Source organism: Thalassophryne amazonica, chromosome 5, assembly GCF_902500255.1.
Source record: "Thalassophryne amazonica chromosome 5, fThaAma1.1, whole genome shotgun sequence".
In the NCBI taxonomy this organism is placed as follows: domain Eukaryota; kingdom Metazoa; phylum Chordata; class Actinopteri; order Batrachoidiformes; family Batrachoididae; genus Thalassophryne; species Thalassophryne amazonica.
The window spans coordinates 121,006,537-121,029,341 of NC_047107.1; the positions used below are offsets into that span (position 1 = coordinate 121,006,537).

Sequence of the window (22,805 nt, forward strand, 5' to 3'; positions counted from 1 at the left end):
AGTCGGTTACGACGACGAACTGGAGTCGAGACCCCAATGAGGACGATGAGCATGCAGATGAGCTTCCCTGAGATGGTTTCTGACAGTTTGTGCAGAAATTCTTTGGTTATGCAAACCGATTGTTTCAGCAGCTGTCCGAGTGGCTGGTCTCAGACGATCTTGGAGGTGAACATGCTGGATGTGGAGGTCCTGGGCTGGTGTGGTTACACGTGGTCTGCGGTTGTGAGGCTGGTTGGATGTACTGCCAAATTCTCTGAAATGCCTTTGGAGATGGCTTATGGTAGAGAAATGAACATTCAATACACGAGCAACAGCTCTGGTTGACATTCCTGCTGTCAGCATGCCAATTGCATGCTCCCTCAAATCTTGTGACATCTGTGGCATTGTGCTGTGTGATAAAACTGCACCTTTCAGAGTGGCCTTTTATTGTGGGCAGTCTAAGGCACACCTGTGCACTAATCATGGTGTCTAATCAGCATCTTGATATGGCATACCTGTGAGGTGGGATGGATTATCTCAGCAAAGGAGAAGTGCTGCCTATCACAGATTTAGACTGGTTTGTGAACAATATTTGAGGGAAATGGTGATATTGTGTATGTGGAAAAAGTTTTAGATCTGAGTTCATCTCATACAAAATGGGAGCAAAACCAAAAGTGTTGCATTTACATTTTTGTTGAGTATATATATATATATATATATATATGATAGCGAAGATTCATCCCATCCTGTCTATGGCTGAGACCCTGATTCATGCATTTGTCTCTTCTAGATTGGACTACTACAATGTTCTATTTTCTAGTTTACCACAGTCCCGCATTAGGGCTCTCCAACTGGTTCAAAATGCTGCTGCCAGACTTTTGACACAAAGCAGAAAGTTTGACCTACACCCACTTTGGCATCTCTTCACTGGCTTCCTGTCCCTGTGAGATCAGATTTTAAGCAGCCAATAAAATTGTTCATGGACTGGCACCTCCCTACCTAGATGACCTAATTAAGCCCTACGTACCGGCCCAAGCTTTCCATTCTCAGGGTGCAGGACTACTTTGTGTCCCTAGGGTGAATAAAAAGTCTGCGGGTCATAGAGGTTTCTCTTATCGTGCCCCTGTTCTGTGGAATGATCTCCCTGCATCAATAAAACAGTCAGATTCTGTGGAGACTTTCAAGTCCAGACTTAAGATGCACTTATTTTCCCTTTTGTACAGCTAGCATACTGGCATAGTATGTTACTGTGCTTTTTACTCTTATTTTATTAGGAATTGTATTTGTAATTTGTGTCTGTATCATGGCCCAAGCAGAGGGTCACCCCTTTGTGTCTGGTCTCCTTGAGGTTTCTTCCTCAGAGGGAGTTTTTCCATACCACTGTCGCCTGTGTGCCTGCTCTGTGGGTTGGTAAGGTTAGACCTTACCAACGGTGTTAGACTTTGTTGTGAATTGGCGCTATATAAAATGAAATAATTTGAAAAATAAATATGTGCGCCCACACACGGTCTGAGGACCAGTGAATGTCCTCTTTAGGGTCATGTCAGCATCTTTTAAATGTGTTTAGTAAAATAAAAGACAGTGAAGTTGCTGTTTGTTGCTAATCGTTTGGTTCCAGTTGCCACTGCCCCTGCTGCTTGTTGCCATTACACACTTTTTACTAATATAACACACCAGTTGGAACTACAAGAAATGCACTATGCTTTACCAAACGTGCAGAGTTAAGGTTGACGAATCCTGCAGATACTCAGATGCACCAACAGCAGTGATTATGTGCCGTTTGACTGCATGTTCAAGGAGGAGGTGTGAGGACTTCCCTCCCTCGTTTTGGAGGTGGGAGCAGTAAAACTGTAAACTTATTGGCTTCTTAACTGCACACGTGGAAACACAGTCTGGCCCTGCCTTACTGAGGACAAATCAGAGTCTGACCAGGAAGCGAACAGTATCTGGCCACGTTGCCACATCACAAACCCTCTCTGATGAACTCATCTTGTGTGCCTTTAATGTCTACAAAATTCCTGCCCCCCCTTCTTGGTTCATGTTCACAACCTTGTTGCTTCTCTCTCAGACACACAATGTGCAGAGTGCAGGATCCAATATATGGTTCAGGTATCAGTGCAGAGTTTGACCTTAGTCTCAGCCAGACTTGTCCGGAATGTTGAAATGTCGGCACTAAAAGGATAAGGGGTTCAAGTAGTACTCTGACTAAATCCTGCTGCTCATAGGGCTTAATGCAAGAGCTGAAATGTACCAACCAGCACAGATAAGAATGTTGTCTCAGTGTTCAAACTGCAAACTAATGCAGCAGTGAACTGATGAAGTCTGAACTCGTGCAAGAGTTTAGAAAGAAAAAAACCCAGACCGTCTGCGCCAAGTCATGACGAGCACCATATGCTTCCTCACGTTGCACAGGCTGAAAACACATTTCTGAAAAATGTGACAGACCAAAAAGCTGGGGGGACACACAAAACACACACACACACACACACACACACAGGTGTAGTATTCATATCACATTGTAAATGAAATGAAAATCTCAAACAACAAGACTGGGCAAAAAATAAAAAAAGAACCAAAGAGGAACTGCTTCATAAATGTTGAAACACACCACATCCACATTTTCAGGCAGTGATGCTTTGAAACAGTGAAAGTGGACTTTGACCATTTTAAAACAGGAACTATGCTACAGGACTGAAAACCTTGAAAGCCTGAAAACCTTGGAAAATGCTAGTCAATACAATTTAAAAAAAAAAAAAAGGTCAAGGTTCAGAAAAAAAAGCAAGCTTTTCTTAGAATGGAGACTAAGTTTCAATACATGGTATACATGTACACAAGAAATCAGAGTATTGAGAAAAATCCAGGGATGTTAATCCAAATTCTCATACTCATAACTCTCATATCAGATAACGCAAATTGGATTTTGCTGTTTACATGACCACTATAACGGATTTTTGTGTGCATGTAAATTGGGTCAGTGTGACTTTGGCTTTACATACTGGCACACAGAGAAAAGGTTGCACCATGCGCAGTTACTCAAACCACGACCACAGAATCCTACAACTCTCAGAGCTTGCGTCTTGCCTCACCAATGTCCTTCTTGTAAGATCACACAGCTTTTGAGAACCGCCTACACCGGACAGATTTACTGTACAGTACCACGCTGTCTGTACTTCTTAACGATGGATTGAAATGAAGTCCAAGATGTATTCAGTGACATGGAAATGTTCATGTATCCATCTCCTGACTTGATGAAAGAAAACTACCTTGTACGAGGTCTGTGAGAAAACTATCCAACCTTTTTATTTTTTTGCAAAAATTATATGGATTTGAATCATGTGCACTTGCATCAGACAATTATTTGACTTATTGTGTAGAAATCTGGGGATCAACATGTACAACTTATACACAACCTTTATTTATTTTGCAGAAAAGCGCTTTAAAAGTGATTAGCAACAGTCGTTTTAGAGATCCATCTAGTCCATTGTTCATTAAGTATAGGGTACTTAAATTTCATGATTTACCACAATGTACCAAGCGAATAACAATACCTTACCAATAAACATTCAAAATATGTTTGAAAAAAGAGTAGTAGTTATAATTTGAAGGGCATAGAAGTCTTTAAAAAAAAAAAAACCAAGATTCAGAACCAAGATAAAGGAACGGATTATTGCAGTGAATGGTGTAAAATTATGGAACAACCTCAACAAAGAAATCAAAGAATCAAGGTCGCAAAAATTATTAAAAAACGTATTAAACTTGATGTATTTCATAAGTATAAAACTATGAAATAAGTCAGTGGGCTGTGACAAAGCCAAAAATGTAATCTGTTAATAGTGTTTAGAATGTCTGAAGTTTAAAATGTAATCTGTAGGGATGTAGTCTCTTAAATAATGGTTAAAATTATGAAATAAATCGGTGGCATGTGACAAAGTCATAGAAATGTAATCTGTTAAATTATGTCGATTAATGATGTTTGATATTGCAAGATTGTATTGTAAAAAGGGGGCAGAATATATAAGACTTGTTGTTTCAATCTGCTCCTTTTCATTCAATGGTTTGTAATGTTTTGTTATTTCTGCTTTTCTGTTTTTTCTTTTAAATGAATGAAATAAATAAAAAAAAAAAGTAAAAAAAAAAGCTTGAACCTTCGTGCGCATGCGTGAGTTTTTTCACGCCTGTCGGTTGCGTCTTTCGCCTGTGGGCAGGCTTTGAGTGAGCACTGGTCCACCCCCCTCGTCGGATTTTTATTGTTTAGGAATGTCGGAGCGACTGCCGCTTTGTTCCATGAAAATTTTTTCAGAAACTCTGCCAGACAGCCAGATGGAAACCATTTGGAAGATTCAGATGGCTTTCGGTGAAGATTCTATCGGTACCACACTGATTAAGGACCATTAAAACTGGATTAAAAACGGCCCACGGCGGCGGAGAGCGCACTGCGCCCCGAGCGGCCATTGACAGGTTGGAACGAGCAGATCACTTCCAAATTTAAGGCTCTGTTGATGCAGTATATCATGTGACTAGCAGAGAAGTTTCAGAAGAAGTCGGGATCAGCACTTTATCAACACATTCCACTGTTAAAGGAGAATTTGTAATGAAAGACGTGCGGACGGATTCGCACGTTGTGACGCAGCCGCTCATGGCGCGGGACAAACAACACCTCCGTGTTGGAAACCATTCATAAGATTCAGACGGCTTTCGGTGGCTTTTCAGTCGAGTGAGTAACCGAGAAATTGTTTAACAGCTGGGCATGTTCCAACTTGTCCTGTGAGACTTCCAACACGGAGGTGTTGTTTGTCCCTCTCCATGAGCGGCTGCGTCGCGACGCGCAAATCCGTCCGCACGTCTTTCATTACAAAATCTCCTTTAACAGTGGAATGTGCCGATAAAGTGCTGATCCCGACCTCTTCTGAAACTTCTCTGCTAGTCACATGATGTCCTGCATCAACAGAGCCTTAAATTTGGAAGTGATCTGCTCATTCCAGCCTGTCGATGGCCGCTCGGGGCGCGGTGCGCCCTCCGCCACTGTGGGCCGTTTTTAATCCAGTTTTAATGGTCCTTAATACGTGTGATACCGATAGAATCTTCACCGAAAGCCATCTGAATCTTCCAAATGGTTTCCATCTGGCTGTCTGGCAGAGTTTCTGAAAGAATTTTCATGGAACAAAGCAGCAGTCGCTCCGCCATTCCTAAACAATAAAAATCCGATGAGGGGGGTGGACCAGTGCTCATTCAAAGCCTGCCCACAGGCGAATGACGCAACCGACAGGCGTGAAAAAAACTCACGCATGCGCACGAAGGTTCAAGCTTGTCTGATGCAAGCACACATGATTCAAATCCATATAGTTCTTGAAAAAAATAAAAAGGTCGGATACTTTTCTAATAGACCTCGTATTAACCCTAACCCTCATCTTTAGTTTGTCCAATTAGTTAAAGGCTCAGGAGTGCATAAACACTGCTATGATTCCTAAATTATTAAAAGTGATATTTTTTGTCAAACCCCTTGATTTAAAGCTAAAAATCTTTACTATAAGCACATCCTGATGGTTTTATTTCAACTCCTAACAACTTCACAAAAACTGTGTCTGCAACAAGTGGACAAGAGCATTTGTGTGATTAAAAAGCAAGTTCTCTTGTTTTGCTCGGGGTCACTACAGTTGATCTGAATTTGCATGTTGATCTGATGTTACATCGGATGTTCTTCCTGTCTCAACTGCAGACTTACACAGAGAACGGACATGGGTGACCTCAATCCGGAATCCCACATCTGTTTTTTTGGGGGGGGTGGGAGTAGTAGTAGAGATTAAATATCTTCTACAACACAAACCTCATGATCAAGGGTGTGATGACATTTTGTACAGTATATACATTGCAACACGGTGGCCGCTGTCACTCCTCCCGTCAAGCAAAAACTGGTTCTGTCCAACCTGCTGCAGATTCAGAGCAGGACAGTCAAGTCACATTCACAGCATGTGATCCTGTTGGACTCTGAGCCAACGGGAACTCGGAGGGTTTTTCAGGCCAGGCCCTGCAGTCTGCTGGATAAGCCCGGCCTTAATTCACCCACTGTTCTCAGAGCCACAACAAGGCGGGGCCCCGTCCAGGCCCCTGACAAAGACAGGGTTTGTCAGATCTGTGACATAACGCTGATCTCTGTCCACCACAGAGGGACCCTCCCTGTGCCATCGCCGCTGCTTCTGAGAACGCCTTGTATCGCTTACAGAGATGACAACCAAGATGGGAAGGAGGGGGAATCTGAGCAGTTATATAACCTTGACAGAGAGTGACCTCGGAGTGTTTGGCTGTCAGAGTCCTCGAATATGACTCTCCTGCTGCAGAGGGCAGGAGCGGAGGGGGCTGAAAGAGATCATTTAATGTCATTTCTCAGCAGACTAGAGACTCTTTTGTGCAAATAAACATTTCTCCAAGACTTTAATCCTCTGGAGACAGAAATAATCTAGCCTCAGATCAGATCAAAGAATTTTTGTTTTTTTTTAAGCTACAGTGTGTAAGATTTCAGGGCTGTTTATTAGCATGAATGGAATATTCAATGATACAAGTATTTCATGAGGTGAAACCATTCAACAAGGTGAAGCCGAGTTGAATGGTATGTTCCAGCTTTTACCGAATTAATCCTCTTCAGCCCAGGCAAAATTTTATATTTATTTATTACACATTTTACAAACCATGTCTTGACAGTAGCAAGGCCCCCATTTTGACTTAAATGGGAATTGGTCGGTAATTCACGCAGATACAGTTTGTCCACAGTAGGTTCCATGATGAATGATATCAAATCAAATCAATTTTATTTATATAGCGCCAAATCACAACAAACAGTTGCCTCAAGGCGCTTTATATTGTAAGGCAAAGCCATACAATAATTACAGAAAAACCCCAACGGTCAAAACGACCCCTTGTGAGCAAGCACTTGGCTACAGTGGGAAGGAAAAACTCCCTTTTAACAGGAAGAAACCTCCAGCAGAACCAGGCTCAGGGAGGGGCAGTCTTCTGCTGGGACTGGTTGGGGCTGAGGGAGAGAACCAGGAAAAAGACATGCTGTGGAGGGGAGCAGAGATCAATCACTAATGATTAAATGCAGAGTGGTGCATACAGAGCAAAAAGAGAAAGAAACACTCAGTGCATCATGGGAACCCCCCAGCAGTCTAAGTCTATAGCAGCATAACTAAGGGATGGTTCAGGGTCACCTGATCCAGCCCCAACTATAAGCTTTAGCAAAAAGGAAAGTTTTAAGCCTAATCTTAAAAGTAGAGAGGGTGTCTGTCTCCCTGATCCGAATTGGGAGCTGGTTCCAGAGGAGAGGAGCCTGAAAGCTGAAGGCTCTGCCTCCCATTCTACTCTTACAAACCCTAGGAACTACAAGTAAGCCTGCAGTCTGAGAGCGAAGTGCTCTATTAGGGTGATATGGTAATATGAGGTCCCTAAGATAAGATGGGACCTGATTATTCAAAACCTTATAAGTAAGAAGAAGAATTTTAAATTCTATTCTAGAATGTGCACACCTTAATCAGCAGTCTTATCAGACGGTTTCACCGTGCTTCAAAGTACAAAAGAGTTGGGAGGGAGAGGATTAAATATTCATTCCACTGAAAAAAAATGTAAAAACATTGTTTTATATAATGGCTACAATAGATCCTTGTCATTTTATATTAATTTACAAACAGAAATGGGACTTACATTTTGGTACCTCCTCAGTCCAGAGAAAAAATAACCTCCGAAATTAACCCAGCTTTGGTGCGTCACTGCTGCTTTGACATAAATAATCCAACATGAACTTTAAATAGGAGTCAAAAAATAATTCTGATGAAATCCGCCATGCCGTGCATAAAATTGTCATCCGTCAGCAAAACAAACTCTGCCATGTTTGTTTTAAAGCTAAGCACCGCCCGGCTTGTGTGTGCGCGCATGTACTAAAAAAAATAAATAAATAAATAGTGTATTTCCTCAGTACAGTGAAAAAGTCACGTCAGATGGTTTACAACGCAGTGGATTTGTTTTGTGTGCATAGGTATGTGTGTGTGTGCGTGCAGAGTGCAATGGTACCAAACCAAATTTGCACTCTAAATGCAATGCAAATGAGATGAATCAGCCATGTCACGTGACATATAAAGCACCAATCAAATGACAAGGATCCACTCAGCTGTTATACAAAGCATTCATAACCAACTGTGTTTAGTTGAGAATTGTTTGCAATAATTTATCAGTGCATTTTCAGAACCTTGGCATGAGCCCTACATTAGCTACAGAGGAGTGCCTCCCCCCTTTCACGGAAGCCGTCATATTGGGACAGTAGCCCAAAAGAGACAGATATATTGCATCCTTTGACGTCTGCTTATCACAAGATAAGTCAAGAAAACAGGACTCGTCACCAGAGAAGTGAAAAAATGAAGGGAAACAAAAATCGGGACTGGCAGCGGCATAATGCAATCTGCAGCCTCACCACTAGATGACATTAAATCCTACACACTGTAGCTTTAAACAACACCTGATCCTAATCCTACAAAGGAAGGAATAACCTTTGTTGGGGACCTTAAAAATGCAGATATAAACAGATACTTGTCCCCACACAACATGATGAACAGGACAGGAAGGTCAACCGTGTCTCGTGAGAACTCTGAGGAAACGTTTTCACATGTAAACTTGAACAAGTTGCTCAAACTGAAGGATGTTGGCACTAACCATGGTGCAGCAGGTCCATGCAACATCAGTGCACGCTCCAAACCTGACACCAACCACAGATTCCGCTTAGTGTATGACAGAAACCTTTTCCTCTTTTTAAAAGGCCACACAAAGAGATTTGTGGCATCATTTGCTTGCCTGAACCTGGAGCCCTAAGAATCCGGACAACCTTTTCATTTGAATCATGGCTTAGTGCTGTATATGCTCTTTGCAGTAAAATGCAAAGCCTGCAAAATAAAGCCTCCTGTTTTACAAGGTGAAAGTTTAGTAGGTCAGAGTCTGTAACAAAGACAAAGCAGCTGGCAGTAAGGGAGCTTCAGGCCAAGTGTTTTTATATATATATATTAGTGTCCTCTGTGTATGTGTGCATATAGCTTCGATCACAGTGAAACTTTGGAGAACTGACATTTGCTGTTGGGTATGCTTATGTATTCTGGGTCAAGGATGAACACTGCAAAAATGGAAAGTTAATAGGATTAATATTTTTGGAGAAATTACCGATATTAGCTAACAACAGTGAACATTGGACCTTGTGCTGCAATGCATGACGGGAGTTCAGGGTTTTTAAATGTTATTGTGGTTCATGTTAGGTTAACAGTATTGTTAGTGGTACTGATTTGTGTTTTCATAGTTCAACTGGTTTAGTCACTTTAGTTAAGCGTCATGTTGCCATTACCATGACTGACAAGTGTAGTGCTTTTGATGTCTTTCACCGCCGTCTGTTTGTGGGTGTGTAAAAATAAAAGTACCTGCTTGCAGCAGAATTAAGAAAAGGAAAAAAAAAAGCTCAGGCTTGGTTTTCATTCTTCCGGGTAGCTCACCACGAGATGTTAAAAGCAAAGTGACGCCTGTCTACATGTATGCTTATGCACATTGTGTATAACTTTGATCACTGACAAACTGGGGAGAGCTGACATTTTCCATTTGGTATGCTTATGTAGTTTGGGTCAAGGATGGATGCCGTGAAAACAGAACATTGACAGGACTAATATTTTTAGAGAAACTATGGATATTAACGACACTGACAAATGGACGTTGTTCATTTTATTCTGGACTCACACCATTCCAGTAGGGGTGGTAATTAATCTATATATTAAAAGTGTGTGTGTGCGTGATTTTATTCAGTACGTTCAATTTAAGTAGATAATATAATTGTAAATACATAGATGACAAGAAAAACACTTATTTCCATTGTGGTCCATTTAAACAACAACAACAAAAAAAATCAAATGACAAAATAGAAGTAATAAGTATATTTTAACAAGAACCTAAATTTATAAATACACCAAGCCAGTAAATTAATATAAAAATAAGTAATTAACAAGAAGTAAATGGGTTGAATTATTCCTCTAAAAACTGTTGAGGCCTAAGTTTCTAAAAACACCATTTCAACTCATTATAGAAACTCTGCACAATTTGTTACCACCCTTAGAAAATTTCAGCTACCCATTTCATAAACACTAATACAATAACATGCTTTTGGGGGGCGGTATGCATTTTCAGAGGCCAGACGTTCATGGCCAGTTGCCCAAAATGACCGATATTCGCCCAAGTTAGACAAGGGCGAATATCGGTCATTTTGGGCGACTGGCCATGAACGGAGGGACTCAGAAAATGCATACCGCACGACAACAGCATGTTATTTGCATTATTATCACTTTACTGAGATACACAACACGTGGCGTAACAGTATGCAGGTCGCATTCAATATTGCGCCGCACGAGCCAGTCACGGAACTTGCGCATTCCAAACTCAGTGGATTTTGTCATGTTAGCTGGTACCGCGCTGCTCTCCAAATTCGCCAGTGCGTCCTCGTCAAGCTGGCTGCTTTGGCTGCTGTTCTTTGTCGGACTATCCATGAGAAAATCATCCATATTGGGAGCAACATGCACTTCTCGCCTTTTTATCTTTTCCTCTGCGGACAGTTCTTGGGCTGCACACGAGCGCTATGACATCATTTGTTTATGCACAGCGGCCAGGTATGCAGATACTCGTTCGCTACTGCGGGCAGGTATAGCCAGGTAGTGTCGATGTAAATCTACGCTACCTAAAGTGATAACACCCAATATAGTGCCTGTGGATCCCCATGGGCAACATGCTAATATATATATATATATATATATATATATATATATATATATATATATATATATATATATATATATATATATATATATATATATATATATATATATATATATATATATATATATATATATATATATATATATATACACACACACTAGAAAAATAAAATGAATGAATGACATCACTTTAATTCACGGGTCCCAACTTTTGCCGCTTCAAGACTTACATGTGAAATAATCATACCACATAATCAGCACACACTTGCCAGGTGGATGGATTATCTTGGTAAAAGGTGAAGTGCTCACTAATTAACTAACAAGGAGATGAAATCTGTTTTACTTCAATGAATGAAATACTGGGAACAAAAACATTGAGTATCCCACCACGTGCAGAATTCACAACCAAACAGACATTAAAGTCTACAGTAGAATAAATCAGAATGTGTCTTCATCTGTTGTCGCACTACAGTGTAATTTGGCTGAAGAGGTTTTGGTCCAATACCAAACAAACTGGTGTGGTTTGCTTGTGAGATCATGTAGAAGACCAACCAGAAGAGAAACTACTATTCAAAATGTGGGAAACGCCAAGGAAACTGCAACATAACCATGACAACACAAGTGCCACAATTTTCCCTTGCACAAGACTGAACAGCTGTGTTTCATCCTGCTCAATGTACATTAACAATATTATTATAAACAGTGGTGACAGCATCATATTTAACAGAAACTATGCTGATCTTGTTCTGTCCTGTTCTAGCACACATGTATGGGCAGCAGCTGCAGTCTTAAAACTTTTAAAGTGTTTGAATTTTCTTCCAGTCACAAAGTTCACGCCCGTCGGAAGCTCCTCTGTCTTTTTCCAAGAAAGATAAAAAAGCAGAATGGACATCTTCATGTCTCTGAAGAGCCCAAATCATCTCATCCACTAAATCAAAGAACAGAAAGCAGATGAAAGCTGACGATGGTATCTCAGCCTGCAGAAGTACTCTGGTGTTCTGTGACGTCAATGAGGGAGAGAGAGAGAGAGAGAGCACAAAAAGGTCGACCTTGCCATCCGACAGAAAAAGCCCATGTTGAAAAGTTTTAAGGACTGTTTGAATTACAGAGGAGCTTTTTCTGTATTTCCCAAACACTCGTCTGAATTTAAGGTGATGTTTCAAAGTTTTAGACTCAGTTGCATGATGGTCTTATTAGGAGCAACTCTTAGTTAAGCTTTGTTTGTTAGCCTGGACTGTTAACAAATTTCACACTATAACAGGGCTGCAATTAAAAATGATTATCATTACTGATTAATGTTCAATTATTTTGACAATTGCTTGGTCCATGTATCAGAAAATGGTGGGGAAAAAAAAACGAAGTCCAAGACAACATCTTACAATGTTTTGAACCTCCAACCTGAACACATCTGTCATTCCTACTGCACATCTCACTGCTGCCACACTGTCCTTGTACACATCCTGCACCACCCTCACATAATTCTATGGCTCTTGCTCTTAGATCCTACTTAGTCTGCATGGTTGCCCAGGCTCCGTTTATCACAGGTCTCAACTGCTTTCACTGATGACACTGACTGAAATTCTACCTTTCCCTGGGGTGAGGAGGTCGTGCAGATACTCTGCCCAAGTGACAAGACAGCCGTTTCTTCACAATCATCATAGCTGAACCGATACAGATATCCAAGTTCCTATTTACTTTGCTGGGACTTCAGTGTGGACAAAGTTACAAAGGCAGGTAAAGAAGACCTGGGAGAAAGATGCATTTTAAAACTACAGTAACACTAGGAGGTAAACGATCAATTTGCTCATTAAGACTTTGCACGTGTGGCGCTCTCCATTTTACTGCAAATAACACCTGAATAACACCTGGCATTTGACAGGAAGCAGAAAGTTTGACCACATTACATCCATTTTGGCATCTCTTCACCAACTTCCTGTCCCTGTGAGATGAGATTTTAAAGGTTCTGCTATTAACCTATAAAATTATTCACGCACTGGCACCTCCCTACTTAGCCCCTACGTGCCGGCCCAAGCTTTGCATTCTCAGGGTGCAGGACTACTGTGTGTCCCTAGAGTGAGTAAAAAGTCTGTGGGTCACAGAGCTTTCTCTTATCGTGCCCCTGTTCTGTGTCATGATCTCCCTGTATCAATAAAACAGTCAGATTCTGTAGAGACTTTCAAGTCCAGACTTAAGACGCACTTATTTTCCCTTTCATATGGCCAGCATACTGGCATAGTATGTTACTATGCTTTTTACCCTTTTGAATTCATTTTATTAGTAAACAGAGCGGGTCACAGCCTCAACTTTATATCTAAAGTCTGGGTCTTTTAGTGAAGCTTAGGGCTAGTGGCCAGTGATCACCTTAGTATTTCTTCTCTTTTTCTTGTTGCTTAATGCTGACAAATTTTACTGTATTTGTTGTCTTTCTGCTGCCCAATTCTGAATTTTTCCTCTGTTTGAGGTGCCGCTCCATCCAGAGATGGGAGTGGATGTGTTCTTCTGCAGGCCTCCAGTCTAGTGCACTAGCATGTATTCCCAAAATTTCCTGTATATTTGTAAATTGTGTTGATAGCATGGCAGAAGCAGAGGGTCACCCCTTTGAGTCTGGCCTGCTTGAGGTTTCTTCCTCAGAGAAAGTTTTTCCTTACCACTGTCACCCGTGTTTTTGCTCTTGGGGTTGGTAAGGTTAGACGTTACTTGTGTGACACGTCTTGAGGCAGCTTTGTTGTGATTTGGCGCTATATAAATGAAATAAATTGAACTGAATCGCAGCATTATTTAATCACAGATTAACAGCACAAAAAGTTTCCGTCTTTCAGTATAAAATGTCTTTTAGAAGCTGGTAAACATAATTGGAACAGAGGCTGAGCTAATCTGAGAGGCTGCATCTTGTTTAGTCTGGTACTCTTAGGTGCCAGTACAGAACCACAGTGGAGCCTACGGAACAGTGGCAACACCCAGTCTTTAAATGTGACTCAGAAAACCAGCATGTCATTAACCAGCCAGAGTTTGTGCCGAAGAAACTGAAGCAGGCTCACAAAAACCTGAAATACTTCACAGAAAACCAACAATAAGGGTTTTTTTTTGTTTTGTTTTGAGTTACTGGCTAAGCTGAGCGACATATTGATTGCTACTGGTTTACAGGCTACTACTGTTACTCTCCTTCCCGTCCTCTGTCTTCCTGTTACTCCTCCTCCCGCTGAGTGAGGAGTTGTACAGTCTGATGGCCTGAGAGACAAAAGAGTTTTTCAGTCTGTTGGTCCTGCACTTGGAAAGGAGCAGTCTGTGGCTGAAGAGACTCCTTGAGCTGCTGGTGACGGTGTACAGAGGGAGGCTGGTATCGTCCATAATGTCCAGCAGATTGTCCAGTGTTCTCTTCTCTGCCACTGTCAGAGAGTCCAGCTTCATGCCAACCATAGAGCCAGCCTGCCTGATCAGTTTGCCCAGTCTGGATGTGTTGCTCCCCCAGCACATACAGTGTAAAAGAGTACACTGGCTACTACGGCTTGGTAGAACATCCACAGGAGTTTTCTACAGATGTTAAATGACTGCAGCCTCTTCAAAAAGTACAGCCTACTCTGTCCTTTCCTGTACAGGTGGTTGGTGTGGGTTGTCCAGTCTGCTGTCCAGCCACAGCCCGAGGTACTTGTAGGAATCCACAGCCTCCACCTCAGCTCTCTCAGTCAGAACTGCTCAACATCTTGGTCTGGACTTCCCAAAGTCAATGACCAGCTCCTTTGTCTTTGACGTGTTGAGCTGTAGATGGTTTGTGTGGCACCAGGCAACAAAGTCCTTCACTTGGCTCCTGTACTCCTCTCCGTCAACCTGGATGCATCCAACAATGGCTGTGTCATCTGTGAAATTCTGGATGTGACACAGCTCAGAGTTGTAACAGAAGTCAGAAGTGTACAGGGTGAAGAGAAGAGGGGCCAGCACTGTCCCCTGGGGTGCTCAGATGCTGCCGATTACAGTGGCAGACGTGGTGTCCCTCATCCTGACATACTGCAGCCTGTCTGTGAGGTAGCTGGTGATCCAAGTAACCAGGCAGGGGTCCACTTGCATCCTGTTCAGTTTGTCCTGAAGCACAAGGGGCTGGATGGTGTTGAAGGCACTCGAGAAGTCCAGAAAGAGAATCCTCACTGTGCCATTTCCCTTGTCCAGGTGCGAGTGGACTCGGTGTAGCAGGTAGAGGATGGCATCCTCCACACCAACACCTGCCCTACATACAAAATGCAAACAGTCCTGGGTGTGTTGCACCTGGGGTTTGAAGAGGCTGGGGAAGGGCCGCTCCAACGTCTTCATCAGGTGTGAAGTGAGTGCCACTTGTCGGAAGTCATTCAGCTCACTGGGCCAGTTCTTCTTAGGAACTAGAACGATGCATGGAGTCTTCCAGGGTGGGCACTCTCTCTAGCTGCAGGTTAAGGTTGAAGATACACTGTAGCGGTTCTCCCAGTTCAGTCACACTTTGTCTGGGCCTGCTGCTTTCCTGGGATGAAGCTTCCTCAGTTGTCCTCTGACATGGTCCACAGCTATGTATGGATGAGGTTGTGTTGAGGTGGGTGGCTTTCCTTTGCTTCCCTCAAGCATTCTTTCACCTCCCGCTATACTGCTTTCATCACCTCGTATGTCAATACTACTGAAGGCGGCCTTCCTCCTGTTGAGGACAGCTTTGACTTCCTTGTCCTGTTTCTTGTTGGACAGTCCACAACCAGGTGAAAAGCAGCCAAAGTAGATTCCAAAGTTGCGTGGTTGAAATACCCAGAAATTACCATCAGTGCCTCGGGGTACTTTGTCTGCAGCCTTGCTGTGACCATGTGAATTTTCTGAAATGCAGCAGCTGCGTCCGCTCTCGGGGGCGTGTAAACACAGATGGTGATCACATGACTCAGCTCCCTCGGTAGATAGTATGGCCACAGGCTAACAGCTCATGGTCCTGGCATCACAAGACCATCTTTACGGAGCTGCGCCCTGAGTTACACCAGCGGTTGTTAACACACATGATGAGTTCCCCCACCTTTGCGTTTTCCGCATGCATTAGTGTCTCTGTCGGCTCTCACATCAGTGAATCCCAGTAGGTCCACGTTAGTATCCGGTTGGAGGTGGGTTAGCCACGTCTCCATAAAAGATTAACAAGTTGCTCTCATGGTAAATAATCTGGTTTTTCAGTGTGGACAGCTTGTTGATCCTGTTTGGCAGCGAGTTCACATGTTCCATGATCATGGAGGGAATCGATGGCTTGTAGCGCCTCTGGTCGTCTGCTAGCCTAGCCATGCTAGCCTAGTTGTCTGCAAGCCCCAACTCCAACTGACGGTGCAACATCTGCACTGCAATGACAACGTCAGAGCTCAAAACAATCAGCGACTGAAATCCATGAAGACCTTGATTGGTCACAGTCTCCTCACAGTACAGAAGAATGTGACACTTCTGGAAGTGGACCCAGACATAAGTATTATTCAATTTCTCAGTCACTTGCAAGGTTTCCAGATATATATATAAAAAATAATGTATACAATACAACATAATATACATCTCGCAGTGAAAGCCACCTCTCTGAAATGTTGCGAGATTTGTAATGTCAATAGGGTGAATTGATTGCCGGCTACGGAGAGTGTTGCCTCGGCCAACAGAAAACCTGTTTAGATTCTCACATAAGAGAGTAGGGCTGTGATGACTGGAACTCAGCCTAAGTTTGATTTTTTATTTAATTAACTTATAATGCGCCAAATCACAGCAAAAGCCACCTCAAGGCGCCTTACATGAAACAATTCAACATAAAATTTAAATAAATAATTAAAAATGAATTAAAAAAAATCAAATACATAATTAAAAACAAGTAAAAGAAGAAAACAGATTTTTAAAAAAACTATTCATAAGAACGAGAATAAAAATAGGTTTTTAGTCTTGACTTAAAAATGTCCACGGACTCCGACTGCCTCACGCTCGCAGGAAGTCTGTTCCACAGGGTGGGTGCACGATACAAAAAGGCTCTTTGACCTTTTTTTTTTTTTCCCAAACGCCGACTTCAATGGGGCATTCTGGTTGAAACTTCAAATTCGGTATTCTGTCTTTCTGTAACTGTCTTCCCAGTCAGCTTGGGGAGTTTAGTTGTGAATAATATAGTTAGGCCCTAAGCTGGTAATAACCAAGGTTGGAGATACAAGGGGCAGAAATGAGATGCCTCCATTGGGTATCTGGGTTTACAATCCGGGACAAGGTAAGAAACTTGAATATGTGTGAGGGATTTGGTGTAGGGTTGCTACTTCTTTGCAACAGAAAAACCCAGCTAAGGTGCATCGGGCATCTGGTGAGGATATCCCCTAGCTGTCTACCTAGGGAGGCTTTCCAGGCATGACCAACTGGAAGACCTGGAGAAGACCCAGGACACGCTGGAGGGATTATATTTCCGAGCTGGCTTGGGAACACCTCGAGTTTGAGGACTTGCCGGCATGGTTATAGGACATCCTGAAAAATCCTTAAACTTGGTCGGAATTCTGGGTCCCACTGTAGGAGCTCCTGGGTTTTAGGCAAAATTAGCCCCATTTTAAGCCTTATTATGGCAGCTAACCAGACACTTAAGAAAAAAAAAAATCCAGCCAATGCTCATGCTGTAGGGGTTTGTAAGGTTAGACCTTACTTGTGTGAAGCACCTTGGGGCAGCTTTGTTGTGATTTGGTGCTATATAGAAGAAATTAAATTAAAATGAAAAATACCTGAATTTGGCCAAGGATAGGGAAATGCAGGATGCGCCCCAATGAGCAGGACCCGGATAAGCAGCAGAAAATGAACGAATGAAATACAAAAGTACAAATGGACTACAGTACAATACTACAGTAAGGAATTAAAATGACATCACAATCTGGCTAAATTTTAGCATCACATTAAAAAGTTACCCAGAAGTTACACATGCCACAGCAACCGGAAGTGCAACAGCCTTAAAACTATTAGAATGGAAAATTAAAACACGTTTTAAGTCGTTTAAAACCGGTTGCCTAAAACAACAAACAAACAAAAACCTCTTAACATTTTGAAGTACTTTCAGACTTTTATTTTTACCTGGACGAAGTAGCGACAAAATCTCCATCCAGCAGCCGCAGTTTACAGAACAAAACACCGTTAACAAAAGGCACCGCCGTCAGCTCCTCCAGGATCAGCTGGGTCTGGAACTTGAATTTCTTCTTTTTCACGAAGAACGCCATCGTTTTCTCACATTAATGACTCTGTAAAAGTATGAAGAAAGTCGGCAGCTAACGGCTCAGTTGTCGCTCCTCTTCACGGACGAATCGACACATAAATCTGAAGACACATCAACAGTTTAAGGTCAGAAAAAAAAAACAGCAAACGCCGAGACAAAGGCTGACAAAAACATTAAAAAGTAAGGAAGGACCTACCTGAACACATTTCGGATCCTGTAAGTTTTCTCAGTGGTCGTTTAACAGCACAAGCTGAGAGGAAACACTTTTTGTCTCCGTACCGTTAGGAGGAACTTTACACAAGTATCGTCAAGCTAACACAAGTTATAGAATGTGTCCCGTTTTCTTTCAGAATAAAAGGCTAAGGGGGGTGGTAAAATGCGACTTTTACGATGCAGTATGTTGTGGGCTTGTTTTTATGCATCAAATAAAAGTTTGTCCGTATTTACATTTAAAATCCCCTTAAACCGAGTTGCCTTTAATGCACTAAAGCAATTTGTACACTGCCCCGTTGTGTGCACGTGACATGTTCCAGCAGCTTTGCAGAGGAAGCATGTCCACTTAAACTTTATTAACCTTTGACCTCAGACTAATACAGGGCACAGAGTGCAGAAGGGACCTTTTTTTCCCCCCTACGTGACTGAGAATGTTCTTTTTATGAAGAGTACAGTATTTTTGATGAGACAGTCTTAAACGAAATGTGAGCAGCATTTTTTTTAACCAAAGGAAAAACTGAACCAACAATTTAAAAAATGACAGACACTTACAAATCAACAAATGACTTACACAGTCAAATCAAATTATACAGCAATCAAGTTATACAAATCAAATCAAATCAATTTTATTTATATAGCGCCAAATCACAACAAACAGTTGCCCAAAGGCGCTTTATATTGTAAGGCAAAAGCCATACAATAATTACAGAAAAACCCCAACGGTCAAACGACCCCTATGAGCAAGCACTTGGCGACAGTGGGAAGGAAAAACTCCCTTTCAACAGGAAGGAACCTCCAGCAGAACCAGGCTCAGGGAGGGGCAGTCTTCTGCTGGGACTGGTTGGGGCTGAGGGAGAGAACCAAGAAAAAGACATGCTGTGGAGGGGAGCAGAGATCGATCACTAATGATTAAATGCAGAGTGGTGCATACAGAGCAAAAAGAGAAAGAAACACTCATTTGCATCATGGGAACCCCCAGCAGTCTAAGTCTATAGCAGCATAACTAAGGGATGGTTCAGGGTCACCTGATCCAGCCCTAACTATAAGCTTTAGCAAAAAGGAAAGTTTTAAGCTTAATCTTAAAATTAGAGAGGGTGTCTGTCTCCCTGATCTGAATTGGGAGCTGGTTCCACAGGAGAGGAGCCTGAAAGCTGAAGGTTCTGCCTCCCATTCTACTCTTAAAAACCCTAGGAACTACAAGTAAGCCTGCAGTCTGAGAGCAAAGCGCTCTATTGGGGTGATATGGTACTATGAGGTCCCTAAGATAAGATGGGACCTGATTATTCAAAACCTTATAAGTAAGAAGAAGAATTTTAAATTCTATTCTAGAATTAACAGGAAGCCAATGAAGAGAAGCCAATATGGGTGAGATATGCTCTCTCCTTCTAGTCCCTGTCAGTACTCTAGCTGCAGCATTTTGAATTAACTGAAGGCTTTTCATACAAAGCTCCATAACTGTACATCAGAAAGTTTCAATATTAACTGTTTTCCCGAAGTAATTAAGAAGTCATTATTTAATGAAGCAACACTGAACAAAAATGTCTCCAGCATCATATAATTTATTTTTGTCTCATACTGTTATTTTGAAGAAGAAGAAAAAAACATTCCACGACCTATTATGATCTTGGCGTCCCACTTATATATCCAAGACTTCAACCGCGGACACAGCGCCCTCATGTGGTTCACATATGAACTGCAGTAACGAACACAGTGATGGTGCTTTCAGTCATTCATTTATTTATTTTCAGCCACTTATCCGGGTCCAGGTCGCAGTGGCAGCAGAGGAAGCAGCTCATCCCATGCTTCCCAATCCACAGCCAAGTCCTGCAACTCTTCCCAGGGAATCCCAAGGGCTCCCCAAGACAACTGGGAAATATAATCTCTCAAGCGTATCCTGGGTCTTCCCCGGGGCCTCCTCCCAGTTGGATGTGCCTGGAAGACGTCCCGAGGGAGATGACCAGACCGCATCCTCACTGGATGCGCAAACCACCTGTCTTCTTTCGATGTGAAGATAATTTCTCATTCTGTTCAGGAGTGTAAACCCTGATACCCAGCTGAAGAATCTCATTTCTGCCGCTTCTATCTTCTATCTGTGATTTGGCGCTATATAAATAAAATTGATTGATTGATTGATATCTTTGTTTCAGTCATTGCCCAAAGTTCATGACCATAAGTGAGGAGTGTGAATTGACTTGTAAATAAACAGAGCCTGATGTAACCCCCATTACAAATATGGTTCTAATAAATATGAATAAATACATAATTAAGATGTGCACTTAAAAACAGTTTAAAACTACATAATACATAAATAAATAGTGACTGCATAAATAATTCATAATTTATTTTATTTAAAAAATAAATAGTAAAGAGAGAAACGTTAACCCAGAGCATGCCCCTCCCCCACCTGCCGAGGCCCAGTGCACCCGCAGCCAGCAGAGACGCAGAGCAGCAGTTTGCTATCAAAAACACTCAGAAAACTACTAAAGTTTGGTGAAAACGTAAAACCTGGCCTGTAAGGAGAAGGAGTGCACTCTGTAGCCTTCCGGAGGCAATTTGGTGAGTTTCGTTTAAGGAATACCGCTTTTCTCAAAGTTTTCTGTTAAGTAGCTAACGTTAATATGCATCTCTGATTAGCAGTTGTTGCTGCACTGGTTAAAAAGAGAGACTTAAACCTCCGTCTGAGACTGAGGAGAGCAGAGAAACGGTAACTAAACATTATCTGCTCTTTTATTTTCTACTGTGAAGGTTACTCTGTAAATGTATTTTATGTTAAGAGAAACTTTATTTTTATGTAACTAAGCAACTAGTTTACTGTTAAGAGACAGTTACCTGTGGTTACCTAGCAACCGCAGCTTGTGAAGCGGCTTGATTTAGGTTTTATCCCAGATTTATTTTCTTTTGTACTAAGAGTTGGTTTTTTGGCCTGTTTGGCAGGCCAGGTTTCTTACTCCACCTAAGAACCACCCCATTTCCTAGACTTGGACTCGGACCTGAGCTGACAGCAAGGCGAGCCACCCAACAGACAAATCCCTGGATCAGTCAACACAGCTGCACAAGGCGCATGTGCTGCCCGTTGAGCATCAGAACCTTACTCATTACCAGACAAAGGTTTGGGTAGAAACAAAAGGATTCTGCATTGGATTAAAGAACATTTAACGAGACAAGTGAGACTTTGCAAGCTTTTGGACATTTAGGAAAACTATTTATTTGATTTTGCTCTGCATTAACTATTGTCATTTGAATGTTTCTTGATGAATTATTTTGTGTACTTTTAAGGGTACATACAATGTCATTACAGAGTGACAAATACTGTTATGAAATTGATACAATCAAATAGTACAAACCTAAAACAAAGCTTAAATGTAAATTAAAGCAACATAAGCTAGGTTTAAAGTGCAAAAACATGAAATAAAATGACCGGTCATACATGAAAGCTAAACAGCTTTGAAACAAGAAAAAGAAAAAGTAAAACCTTAACAGAACTTTATTTCAAATAGTGAGGTAAAAAAAAGAGGTTTTATAAAGGAAACTTTTTGATTTTAAGTTAATATTAATTGTGTGTCTGTCATTGGTTGTATTAAATTTTGCCGGCTTTTCTACAACCCCTGGCAGTCAGTAACGGTTACTTTTTTAGACCAAGCAGAAAAAAATATGGACTCACTCAATTCTGAGGAATAAATTATGGAATCACCCTGTAAATTTCCATCCCCAAAACTAACACCTGCATCAAATCACATCTGCTCGTTGACATTGACCCTATGTCATGAAATTGACCCTATGTGTCTTTTTGCAAGGAATGTTTTCAGTTTTTGCTCTATGGAAAGATGCGTTATCTTCTTGAAAAATGATTTCATCATCCTCAAACATCAGAAAAGTGTCCAAAATATCAATGTAAACTTGTGCATTTATTGATGTAACGACAGCCATCTCCCCAGTGCCTTTACCTGACATGCAGCCCCATATCATCAATGACTGTGGAAATTTACATGTTCTCTTCAGGCAGTCATCTTTATAAATCTCATTGGAACGGTACCAAACAAAAGTTCCAGCATCATCACCTTGCCCAATGCAGATTCGAGATTCATCACTGAATGACTTTCATCCAGTCATCCACAGTCCACAATTGCTTTTCTTTAGCCCATTGTAACCTTGTTTTTTTCTGTTTAGGTGTTAATGATGGCTTTCGTTTAGCTTTTCTGTATGTAAATCCCATTTCCTTTAGGCGGTTTCTTACAGTTCGGTTACAGACGTCGACTCCAGTTTCCTCCCATTCGTTCCTCATTTGTTTTGTTGTGCATTTTCGATTTTTGAGACATATTGCTTTAAGTTTTCTGTCTTGACGCTTTGATGTCCTCCTTGGTCTACCAGTATGTTTGCCTTTAACAACCTTCCCATGTTGTTTGTATTTGGGCCAGAGTTTAGACACAGCTGACTGAACAACCAACATCTTTTGCAACATCTCCTTTGTTTCAGTTGACATCTCTCGTGTTGGAGCCATGATTCATGTCAGTCCACTTGGTGCAACAGCTCTCCAAGGTGTGATCACTCCTTTTTAGATGCAGACTAACAAGCAGATGTGATTTGATGCAGGTGTTAGTTTTGGGGATGAAAATTTACAGGGTGATTCCATAATTTATTCCTCA

General features: G+C 41.6%; 1 protein-coding gene and 1 long non-coding RNA gene across 3 annotated transcripts in view; one reads left to right on the forward strand and one right to left on the reverse strand.

Moving 5' to 3' along the window:
* The window catches only part of fam102aa (family with sequence similarity 102 member Aa), a 64,033-nt gene extending 45,772 nt beyond the window's left edge, over window positions 1-18,261 (reverse strand). The window contains exons 1-2 of the mRNA XM_034171202.1: window positions 18,146-18,261; window positions 17,811-18,050 (exon numbers count right to left, since the gene is read on the reverse strand). Of these exons, the coding sequence (XP_034027093.1) occupies window positions 17,811-17,953 (143 nt within the window). The 5' untranslated portion in view covers window positions 17,954-18,050; window positions 18,146-18,261. The remainder of the gene's footprint in view (window positions 1-17,810; window positions 18,051-18,145) is intronic.
* A 2,315-nt stretch (window positions 18,262-20,576) lies between these two features.
* LOC117509889 lies at window positions 20,577-21,870 on the forward strand. 2 transcript variants are annotated; one of them, XR_004560582.1, is made up of 3 exons: window positions 20,577-20,718; window positions 20,797-20,866; window positions 21,097-21,870. It is a non-coding gene; the product is annotated as an uncharacterized LOC117509889 (long non-coding RNA). The 2 variants fall into 2 exon arrangements; XR_004560583.1 differs by having other exon boundaries at window positions 21,139-21,870.
* The last annotated feature ends 935 nt before the right edge of the window (window positions 21,871-22,805 follow it).